Source organism: Scardinius erythrophthalmus (genome assembly GCF_964197995.2).
Source record: "Scardinius erythrophthalmus genome assembly, chromosome: 12".
In the NCBI taxonomy this organism is placed as follows: Eukaryota; Metazoa; Chordata; class Actinopteri; order Cypriniformes; family Leuciscidae; genus Scardinius; species Scardinius erythrophthalmus.
In genome coordinates this window covers 35,228,555-35,240,572 of record NC_138232.1, presented here as the reverse complement: position 1 = coordinate 35,240,572, position 12,018 = coordinate 35,228,555, and the positions used below count along the sequence as shown (strand labels likewise).

General features: G+C 33.6%; 1 protein-coding gene across 1 annotated transcript; it reads left to right on the top strand.

Moving 5' to 3' along the window:
• Positions 1-4,836: 4,836 nt before the first annotated feature.
• On the top strand, positions 4,837-8,423 carry mtx2 (metaxin 2). Its single transcript, XM_081380023.1, has 10 exons — positions 4,837-5,090; positions 5,462-5,509; positions 5,600-5,646; positions 5,754-5,826; positions 6,010-6,086; positions 6,167-6,259; positions 6,890-6,928; positions 7,046-7,171; positions 7,299-7,375; positions 7,867-8,423. Exons 1-10 carry the CDS (start codon positions 5,051-5,053, stop codon positions 8,069-8,071), a joined length of 825 nt encoding a protein of 274 aa, XP_081236149.1. The 5' UTR covers positions 4,837-5,050; the 3' UTR covers positions 8,072-8,423.
• Positions 8,424-12,018: the final 3,595 nt, after the last annotated feature.

Below are 12,018 nucleotides of genomic sequence, written 5' to 3'. Positions count from 1 at the left end.
ATGCTATATATTCAGAGGACCCTGTTGAATATGTTAAGGTGAGGCATTATAAATTAGCTACATCTTTGATAATTCTGCTAAAACAACAACAATAAAAAATATAAAAAGACCAGGAATCTTTTAGCTTGCCAATTATTTGTTAACCCAGCAAAATGTAAATGCAGTCACAATTTAAAATATATTTTAAGTTGTATAGAGCTCAGCTAGCCTACATTAACTGTTATGAATGCTGCATAAAACTGATACCGAGCGATACATGTCTCTTTCACACGTACACGCGCGCACATCAAGGTAACAATGAATTTCAATATTAAAGTTTAATGTTATAGGGCAGGCTATAATTTTACAAATTGTGCTTATTCTAATACATGCACAAATATAAATTCTCTCTCAACCCCCACCACAGACACGCACACACATTTTAACACCTTTATCGTAGCCTATTGCATTTTTTTTCTAAAGTCATGCTATAGGCCTAAATGAAATTGCATGATTTTAAAGTTGCAATTGTTTTAAAAGATATTTACAAGATAACAGGGTGAGATGCCCCGACCTCTGCTCAAGCCTGGAGAAAGAAAGAAAAACATTCGACAGCACTGCAGCTAAACAGGCGACACGCGTTCCGTCTAATGATGAGCTGAAAATGACTTGAACATATCTGTACAGACCCATTTTGGCTAAACATATGTTTTTGATACTAAAGTAGGACTTGAGCTTTTATATTTTTTCGTCATAAAATTATGCCCGAATTAACACGCAAAGAACTAGCCCATAATGTGCAGAAATAGCCTGTAAAGGCTCCAAAAGGAGGTTTTCACATCAGCAATGCCATTTAAGATCTATTTTTGTTCCCCAAAGAACCTTTCAATGAACAGTTCTTAAAAGAACCTAAGTGCAAATAAAATTGTACATTTTTCCTTTATAAAGAACCTTTTGTCCAATATAAATTTCCATATTAAGGGCTCTTCATGGAACCATCGATGCCAATAAAGAACCTGTGGTTCAATACAATACTGTAATGCTGCGCTTTTACCGGACGTCTCCCTATATATTTTGAGGTATTTCGGGCGTTTCTGTTTCCTTTATTTGTTCGTTTTTGTAGAATGTAAATGGCAACGCTGGCAACGCCACAGTGGTGTAGAAAATCTGCGGTTTCTAAGCTCTTCCCAGCTCAAAAGTTGATTTACAGCTCAGGTTGTAAAACGGTTTTTACGAGCCTCGCGCGCCCGTCATTGGGTCTCACAGATGAGACGCGCCACGGGCTCGCGGTAATATTGGCCCCTCTCTTCCCTTCCCACGCGCTTTGTCGAACAGAAAAGCTCCGGACGAGGACGTCTCTCAGCATTTCTCGCTGTGTTTCATTTGTGCAGAATATTTTACTTGCTTTTCTTCTTTCTTTGCTTTTCCCCCCTTTTATTTAAACTAGCTTTTCGTCTATTTTCCTTAGGGAATATTCTAAATAGGTCGTTTTTACATCAAATGGTAAGTGCAGCTGCAAAATCAAACTTACATTAGGCTAATATATTTTTGTATTTTAAAATAATTTGTAATGATTTTTCTGAATAATCAGTCACTTTATCAATGCGTAGCATAGGCTAATTGTGAAGAAAACTGAAAAATTCGTATAGTCTGCTCTGTCGAGTGAGATAAATTTTAAATATAGGCTAAATTATTAAGACATATGGCAAGTTTGAGATGAAGTCAGACAAATCAAAATGTGTTATGCATTTGTTTTCTACGAGTAAACCTGAATTATGCTATATTGTTCTGTTTTCTTTGTTAACGAATCATTTAAATGTGAAAGCGAGAGGGTCGTTTTAATTTACTACCTTACTGCATTGCGGCGAGAAGAGAGAGAGAGAGAGAGAGAGAGAGAGAGAGAGAGAGAGAGAGAGAGAGAGAGAGAGAGAGAGAGAGAGAGAGAGAGAGAGAGAGAGTGGGGGGGGTGTCTTACTAGCAGATTTCTCAAATTGCAGTTAAATTATTTTATTACATAAACAAGACACCAATTTTATTTCGATTTGGAAATACAAAAATAGAAAATGTCTGAAATTGGCAACATGAAATAAAAAAATAATCTAAATAGGCTACTTCAAAATAGCACACTTTTATTTTATTTAGCCTATATTTTAATGTGGCCGAACAATTGATAAAATTGTCTTTAAACCTTTAAATTGTATTTTAATTAAAAGGTTTTTGCTTGAAATGAAGGGTGTATAGCCTTTTCAATTTTCGGGTGCAAATTAGGCAACGCCTTTTCATTTTGTTTTCTGGACTGTGGAAAACGATGTGCTCCCAATTTGCAGATATTCCATTTCTGCGCAAAGCTTTGTTCCGTCGTCTATATATACCCTGTAGAACCGAATGTGTGTTTCCATTGCACATTCACAGATTCGGTTTTAGGGGAGTATATGGACGATGCAAAAACGTCTGCTTTCAAGATAAAACCACTGCAGTTATTGAATAGAACCCATAAACGACTAAACCACTGTTAAAATGATGTTTCGTTTATTTGAATAAATTGCAATTGCAAAACAAACGGTTCTTTAAGTCTTTGATTTTTCATTACCGTTAAAATACCACTGTTGTGATTTATCTAACATCCTAAATAATTATAACATTACCAAGTGTTTATGTATTGAATGTTGTTTCTATTCTCTACCCTTTCTTTTGGAGAACAGGGCGAGATGCTCCGACATCTGCTCAAGCCTGGAAAATTCTACAGCACCATAAAATGCATGCATGAGCTGAAAAGTGACTTGGAAATATCTGTAAATGTATTAAATCTATAATGAGCTCTAATAAAATGCGAGTGTACAAATGTGTCTTCATGTTTATTAATGAATACAATAGCCTAGCCTACAATAATTAAAATATATATATATATATATAATTTAATATCTCTGTTTATTGTTCATCTAATAATATTAATAACATATTATTTAAATATAATCTTTTATATATAAGCATTAGGCCTATGGAATATTTACATTTTATGCGTTTTATGCGTCTGTTTTATTACATAGACCTTAATTTTACAAGTTTTCACATAGGCCTATATTAATATTTAGGCTATATGCTTATATTCTTGTTCACATAGAGATGTAAGTAAGGATTGTAATCAACATTGGTATAACAATATGACGAAAGAACAATTGAGATGCAGCTCACACGCAGTGGAAAGAGCGCGCGCGCGCGCCCTACCGGCCCGCGCACATGATTTAAGGCTCGCGCCCTGTTCTAATGGCACCTTAATGACCGCTTGCATTTGCAACTCGACTATTAAAATACATTAGCACATAAATACAATAAAATAATCAGGATTTCAGAGCTTTACACGATTTTGTATTATGGTTACAAAGAAATAAAATAAAATAAATATAGGCTATTAAGGTTTTAAGAATAGACCCTAATGTTGCAAAAAGCAAGCAGTGAAAGGCCGCATTCATATTCCGCGATCGGAAGTGGAGGATTAACCTAGGCTAAAGAATCCAAAGGGAAGTAGGAATAGTAGGATTTATACTAGACTGAGAAGACGAGAAGAATCAAGAATCAGACTCGACCATACCGCAAATGGAAAAACAAAGTTCAGAATCCTCATCCTATAGGCTATGGACACTGCGGAATGTTGAACATGCCCTTCTGCATTGCAGAGCCTAACAATGAACGACAAATACTGGAAACAAAATTGAAGGAAAAAGGTACAAACCATATGAATTTAGAGCATTTAATGAGTCAGCTTCAAGGAAACAAACATATTAGAATAGCTCTGATAAATTATCTAAAAGAATGATAGCCTATAAGAATATAATATGTTTTCAAAATGTATTTTGTTTTTATTTCTTTTGCAAATGTATTTATTTGTGACATGATCAAGGTACTGCAAAGAGATAGGCTACATAAAATTGTTCAGAGGATCATTGGTAAATATTTTGCTCTATCCATAGAGGCCTATATAGCCTATCTCTTGAATTGTAAAGCTGAATTAAACCTCGACCATGATCTAGAGTGTGTGTTACAAATTTGTAGCAAGGAAATGTATACTTCTGTTGTGACTCCTCATGTCCCTTCTGTGGTTGAATCGAATTGCTAATGTATACCTTTAGAAAAACTAACTTGTGACTATACGCCGGAGGTCTAATGATTTCTGGCGTATTCGGTCCCCTCTCTGGAATGTTCTAAAGAATTTATGTTGAATCATGTCTTTATTTCTTGACTCTTAATTGTTTTTTTTTTGTTTGTTTTTTTTTTTTTTTGGGGGGGTGCTATTATCCTCCACTCAATCCTTGAACTCAGTTGACGGATGATTGTATGCCGCCTTGACATACACACACCTGTACCACGGTTTTGATATTGTAAAACTATATATAGCCTATATATATATATATATGGGCTGTCAAAAGATTAATCGCGATTAATCGCATCCAAAATAAAAGTTTGTGTTTACATAATATATGTGTGTGTACTGTGTATAATTATTTTGTATATATAAATACACACACATGCATGTATATATTTAAGAAATATTTGCATACATATACTGTATATATTTATATTATATATAAATACATTTTTCTTAAATACAAGCATGTGTGTGTATTTATAAATACACATTTAATTATACACAGTACACACACATATACTATTTAAACACAAACTTTTATTTTGGATGCGATTAATCGCGATTTTAACAGCCCTATATATATATATATATATATATATATATATATATATATATATATATATATATATATATATATATATATGTTTGTTTCATTGTGATTATTATTAAGTTTTTTTTTCCTAAACATTAACGCTCCACACTCCAGTTCAGTAGTTGGCGGTAATGCACCATAAGCTGGTTTGCCAACCGCCAATATAACAAAAAGAAAAAGAAGAAGGAGGAGGAGGAACGTGATTGGCCAGAAAGCAGGAAAAACTTCTGGGTGACGTCACTACACGGGGACAGGAGCTTGCTTTGCCCTTGCGTGGGAAATTAATACCGTCTCGTTGTTGTGTTTCGATTAAAGTAGATTTTTTCTGCGCTGTCATGTCTCTTGCTGCAGAGGCTTTCGTCTCTCAGATTGCAGGTAATGTTTACGCTTGTGTGTAATGTAGCGAGACCATAGGCGTGTTAGTGGTTAGTGCTAGAGATGGGCTATCTGTAACGTTACTTCTTTTCATCATAGTCATTTAATTTCTCTCCATATTAGTTGAGAAAAACCAACATTTCTGGTCACGAGTCTGTTATAAATGTATCAGATGTCTTTACAACAGTTAAGTTAGAGTTCTGTTGTTTGCAATGCTATTGTCAGGGTCAAAGATAGAGAAACCTATTAAATATTATAATGTGGTCTCACATAGATATAGGATATTTAAGGGTCAGAGTTTCTGAAAAATGGAAAGATACAGTATTGTTTGCGAAATGTATATTTCCAGTTTTATTGTTTTTCTATTGCAGCTGCTGAGCCATGGCCTGAAAATGCTACTCTGTACCAACCTCTTAAAGGTAACTGTTTTTTTTTGTCACATTTACATTTAGCATAAAATAAATGAAATGAAATTAACATTAATATGGTTTCCTTTTTTGTGTGTGCAGAGGATCAAATCCTGCTGTCAGATTCTGCGTCCTCGCTGGCAGTTCAGGTGAAAAGTTGTGCCATAATCATTCACACGCTCGCCGATTCACATCTTCAAAAACCTGAATAGTTTGTCACTTGTTTTAGGTTTATGAATTAAATCTTGTTTTGCAGACTTTCCTGAGGATGTGCGGCCTGCCAGTGCAGGTGTCCTGCCGTGCCAATGCTGAATACATGTCACCGTCAGGTGAGTAACCAAATTCTCCCAATTTTACAGTCATTTTCATGTTTTTGTTTCATTTATGGAATTTGTTTATTTTTATCTTATGTTGGAAAGCTAGTGGTAAAGAGCTCTGTTTTCATCAGAATGAATGTATGAGTTAGTGATTGTTCATATGTCTTATAATGACTCTTCCTCTCTGTTCATTAGGGAAGGTTCCTTTTATCCACGTTGGAAATCAAGTTGTGTCAGAATTGGGGCCGATTGTTCAATTCACAAAGGCAAAGGTAACTTTCTCACTCTAAAAAACAAACTCCATATGAATACTAGAATATTTGACTGTTGGCTGACATTGAGCTGTCCATAGGGTCATGCTCTGAGTGACGGGCTGGATGATGTCCAGAGGGCAGAGATGAAGGCTTACATGGAGTTGGTCAATAACATGCTGCTGACTGCAGAGGTACAGACCTGCACACATCAGCACATCTTTGTGTATTACATACACTACCGTTCAGTTTGAGGTCGATTGGATAAAAAAAAAAGTCTCTTATGCCAAAACGGCAGTTATTTGGCCAGAGTAATAATGTGAAATGTTATAGAACTGAAATTAAACTGTTTTCTATTTTAATATATTTTCAAATGTAATTTATTCCTGTCATTCATTTCCAGTCATTACTCAAGTCTTCAGTGTCACATGATCCTTCAGAAATCATTCTAATGCTGATTTGGAGCTCAAGGAAAAATTCTTATTATTATCAATATTGAAAACAGTTGTGCTGCTTAATAGTTTTGTGGAAACCCTGATACATTTTTTCAGCATTCTTTGATGAATAGAATGGTCAAATAATTTTTTTTACAATAACATTCGGTTTAATGCCTTAAAATCTTACTGTCCCCAAGCTTTTGAATGGTAGGGTATTTATTAGCCATATACAAAAAATCTGATTGATACATTTGTTAAAAATGACAACATTTTCAGCACATTATGTATCTTTGCTCATGGATTTCTTTAATTATACTTTTTTATTTATTTTTATTTATATGTGTTAAACATATAATAAACGGTGCAAACTTTGCCTCTTCTTTCTAGTTGTATATCCAGTGGTGTGATGACTATACTGCTACAGAGGTATGTTTCACATATAAGGACATCCACAAATCATATATCTTATCAAAGATGACATCTATGGCACCACATGTCAGCATATATGATCATGGTATGCATTTAATGGTAATATGTGTTCAGATCTCTAGGCCACGATACAGTAGTCCCTATTCTTGGCCCCTCAATCACGTTCTGGCCTACCAGAAGCAGTGGGAGATACGGAGGAAGATGAATGCTATTGGATGGTCTGGAAAGAATCTGGAGCAGGTATTTTTATTTGTGTGTGTGCAGATAAATGAAGTGTAATTCATTGACCCAGTTAGTTTGTCTTTTTCTTTCATAAATGGAGCCAATGTACACTACATAAGGCTTTGTGTGGGTTTTCTCTTCTCAGGTGTATGAAGATGTGAGTCAGTGCTGTCAGGCCTTGTCTCAGCGATTAGGAACACAGCCCTACTTTTTCAACAAACAGTATGTTTTGTGCACATACACTATCATGCAAAAGATTTTTTTAAAGAGATTAATACTCTTATTCAGCTAGGATGCATGAAATTGGTAAAAAAAAAATATATTTCTGTTTCAAGTAACCGCTGTTCTTTTGATCTTTCTATTCATCAATTAATCCTGAAAAAATGCTTCATGGTTTCATAATATTGATAATAATAAGAAATGTTTCATGAGCAGAAAATCAGCATATTACAATGATTTCTGAAGGATCGTGTGACACTGAAGACTAGAGTAATTCAGCTTTGTCATAACAGGAATACATTACCATTTAAATATATATATATATATATATATTAATATTAAAGATATTTTAATTTGTATTAATATTTCCACAGCATTACTGTTTCTGCTGAATTGTAAATGTAGTAAATGAAGCTTTGTACACATACAGACATGCAGCATAACTCAATTATTGCATGGTGTCTTTCCTAATTGTTGTACTTTAAATGTCACAGGCCAACTGAACTAGACGCTCTGGTGTTTGGTCATCTTTTCACCATACTCACCACACAACTGACCAGCGACGAGCTTGCTGAAAAGGTTAAATCCTACACCAACCTGCTTTCTTTTTGCCATCGTATTGAACAGACTTACTTTAAGGAGCACGACCGAGAAAGCCAGTTTGGGTCCTCGCGCCATTCCAAAAGCTCACTACCCTGAGGACCACCCTTTGCCCATTATTTCTCACTCCTTTGATCAGGCTGAAATGATTGACATCTTTGATATCCTATGTGGATTAAAAGACTTAAAATATCAAACAGATCAGTAGGAGGGAGAAAAGGGGCATTAAGTAAAGGTTTGTGAATATTTAAAGTATTCCCAACACGTTTCCGAACTACTCCTTTGCCTGTTTGTAATGCCATAACGGGAACTTGCCTGCCGCAACAGTAGAACTAGGTTTCGTGTATAAGGATTTAGTTGATGTAAATCTTTTTTTCCACTGTGTGTTGCCTTTGTCTGATGTGTAAATGGAAAGTGCCTATGAAGTAAATAAACTTCAAGTTGGACGTTTGTTTGTTTCTGTGTTAAAAATGTTTTTTCATGCAAATTCTAAATGTGTTATATGTAGGCTATGGTATGTACTTTAAAACGTAATGTAGAGGCAGATCTCTAATATTGATGAAACACTCCCAGCATAATTTTGCTGTTGTTTTTGCTCCAGCAGGGGGCACATTAATGCTGCATAAAATTAAAAGCATAGCCAATAGTCAACATTTAGTGAATACATAAATGGATCTTGTGAAATTGTATTTAGCTTTTAAACAGTGTTTATTGGATTTAAATATAAATTGGAATTACATGACAATCTTATGTAGAGTTTTAGAATACTAAATCCATTGTGTGTGGTTAAAGCTTGCATACTAATTAGAACACACAAGTACTGAAAAAGCAGATTTGTGTTTCAGATATACAGGATTTGCATCAAATCTTTAGTAAAAGATACATTTTCATCTGAATATTTATCTTTGACAGCCTTCCAAAATGCTTACATTTTCCAACTACATCATGCATATTCAGTTTATGCAGAATCTTATCATATAATCTGTAAAATTCTGGAGTTGTCAATAAATAATCTCTGCCCAAGCTCTACCCATGAGGCTAGTATTCCTTGTGATATGGATCTACATGAGTAGGTCTACACATATATATCTTCTCTATATATTGTCTATATTTTAAATATACAGCATACTGTACCTTTCAAACGACGAGGTCAGCAAGATTTTTTTTTAAAGAAATGAAAGATTATCCAGCAAGGATGAATTAAATTGCCTTAAAGTAACAGTAAAGACTTTTATATTATTACAAAAAAAATATTTTAACTAAATGCTGTTCTTTTGAACTTTACATTCATCAAAGAATCATGAAAAAAATGTATATGTGTACAATTTGCACAACTGCTTTCAACATGGATAATAAAAATAAATGTTTCCCGAGCACCAAATCGGCATATTGGGTTGATTTCTGAAGGATCATGTGACACTTAAGACTGGAGTAATGATGCTGAAAATTCAACTTTGCCATCGCTAATAAATTACATTTTAAAATATATTAAAATAGAAAACTGTTCTTTTAAATTATAGAAATATTTCACAATATTGCTGTTTGTACTGTATTTTTGCATAATAAATGCAGCCTTGGTGAGCATGAGCATCTTCCAGGTCTCAACCTTTTGAACAGAACTGAGTATGCATTAGCTAGACCAGCCTCATTATTCAAGCTAAAGATGTACATTTTATAATACCATAGTTGTCAGACTTTATTGCTAATTTGAAATAACTAGCTTAGTAAAATGTAACATTGACAACATTTAGGAGATTTCAGTGTTTCCCCATTCAAATAAACAGTGTCTGTACTGCATGACTGAAAACAGCAGGAGGTTTAATGCTCTTATGATGCTCTTTCAACTGGTTAAACTGATAAACCAACATCTGATCACAAGTGGTCAAAAGAGATGCATGTGAATGGCAGACATAAACAGGGCCAATGACTCCACAACAACTGGAATCTTTGCTGTAGGTACTTCGGAGGGTTGTTCCATAAAAGACGCTTAGAAAAGCGGGGATTAAACTCCAAAACCGGACTTGAATGAGCCTAACAAATAAGTTGGGGCTAAAGTGGTTCCATAAAAGGTAATTGAAGTTCACGCAATCTCACTAATTTGATCCAGGTTTATCAAGTCTAGATAATTGCGTGTGCACGCGTTTTTGAAGCAGCCCTAGGCTGGTCGATCGTGGATCAAATCGATCTACCATAAAAACAGCGTATATTTTGTGCTGTTTTATGCGTTTGTGATATGTTTTTTCCCCCTCAGTGCAAAACTTACATTTTACAGTTATATTCTCCATCTGTAAATGTTAGAAAGTCATGCAAATGTATCCATTTTGCTGCTAATCTTCATATTGAACGAGCGCTGCTGCGCGCATGCGCGCCAAATAGGAGCGCAATAATTCTGACTAAAATATACATTTTGCTTGGAAAATTAATACGCGATATTTTATAACACTAGAAATATCTTCTAATTATAATAATTTATCTTTAGGATGTTGGATAAGTTGCAGTGAACTTCTAGCGAACAGAAGTACTTCAGTGAACAGAAGTAGCCTAATTCAGGGAAGTTTATTTAAGAAACTAAATATATGAAGATACAAAATATAGTTTTGGGTATAGGACCTATGCTACTTAATAAAGATGATGTATACTTATTTAGAATGCTGAGAATTACAGCTTTTAATGCAATATTTCTTTGGAGAAAGCAAGAATCCCCAGTTTTAAATGAGTAGATTTAGTTTCTAAAGTACATTATGGATAGGATAACATGAAATTAAGAGCAAATGTATACATTTTGAAAAGATATGTGCAACTATAAAATCAAAGAATATTCCATAAAATAAAGGAATATATATTAGCCTACATTAACTACATTTTCATATAACCCTCCCTCCCTTTTATTTCTAGTTATTTGTTATTTTATTTATTGACTTATTTAATATTGAATATTTGATATTCAAATAATATTACTTGAATAACTATTAGGAATTATGTGTCATTATAAGAGTTTGATATAAATATGTGAATGTTAAATTTTTATTAATATTTAGGGCCCGAGCACCGATGGTGAGAGGACCCTATTGTTTTTGCTCCGTTTATTATTTATTGTTTTTTGTCTTTTCCCCCTTAAATCAAATGTAAAAGTGTCTAACTATGTACTTTTTGGTTATTGTTCTAATCATGTGTTTTTTAGGCTATGTGTTGGTGGGTATTATCACAAAAGAAAAAAAAAAAGTAGAAGGAAAAATAAATAATAAATGAATATTTATTGGGGGAAAATATGATGTCTTTAAAGGAACTGTCCATTTATATAATTGTGTTAAATGTGTTTGAAATTTGAAAGCCACAATAAAGTACATAATATATATATATATATATATATGCTAAAATATTTGTTATTTGGACATTAGATGTGCCTTATTTAGAATTTTAAACCTACAAGTGTATTTTTATGATAGCAATAACTGTAAAGGGACTATTGTAATGGGGTAAATCAAATGTAGGCTAATATACTGTCAATTACTAAGCTCAGATTCATCTTACCAGTTAAAATTTATACTGTGCTTTTCTAATTATTTATTTTTAATTTTGTGATTTTAACTTCTGCTTTAAAAAGCTTTTTTTTTATTTATTGTGTTCTAATGTTCTTCTAATAATCATAAAACTATCTAATTAAATCTTGGGCACAAAACATTCAGCCAGTAAAAAAAGAAAACCTGTAGTATATATATTCTCTCTCTCTCTTTCTCTCTCTCTCTCTCTCTCTCTCTCTCTCTCTCTCTATATATATATATATATATATATATATATATATAGATATATATAGATATAGATATATGTATAGATATAGATAGATATATTGTCTAATTTATCGTTGTAGCCTTATTTAAGCTTATTTTCTGTATACTGTGTATTTATTTTTGGACTAATAGTGGTTAATAAAGTCCAGTAATAGTATGAGAGAGTGTCAGTGGTAATATCATTGTGTTCTTGTCGGTCAGTGTTAGAGGATCTGTGTAACATCTGAGGCTTAGCCTGACAGTTAGCCTGCCCTGGAC

Coding starts and splice junctions, on each gene's coding strand:
- mtx2 (XM_081380023.1), top strand. CDS start 5,051: ATGTCTCTTGCTGCAGAGGCTTTCGTCTCTCAGATTGCAG. Junction 5,827..6,009: donor TGAATACATGTCACCGTCAG/GTGAGTAACCAA, acceptor TCTGTTCATTAG/GGAAGGTTCCTTTTATCCAC. Junction 7,172..7,298: donor CTGGAAAGAATCTGGAGCAG/GTATTTTTATTT, acceptor TTCTCTTCTCAG/GTGTATGAAGATGTGAGTCA.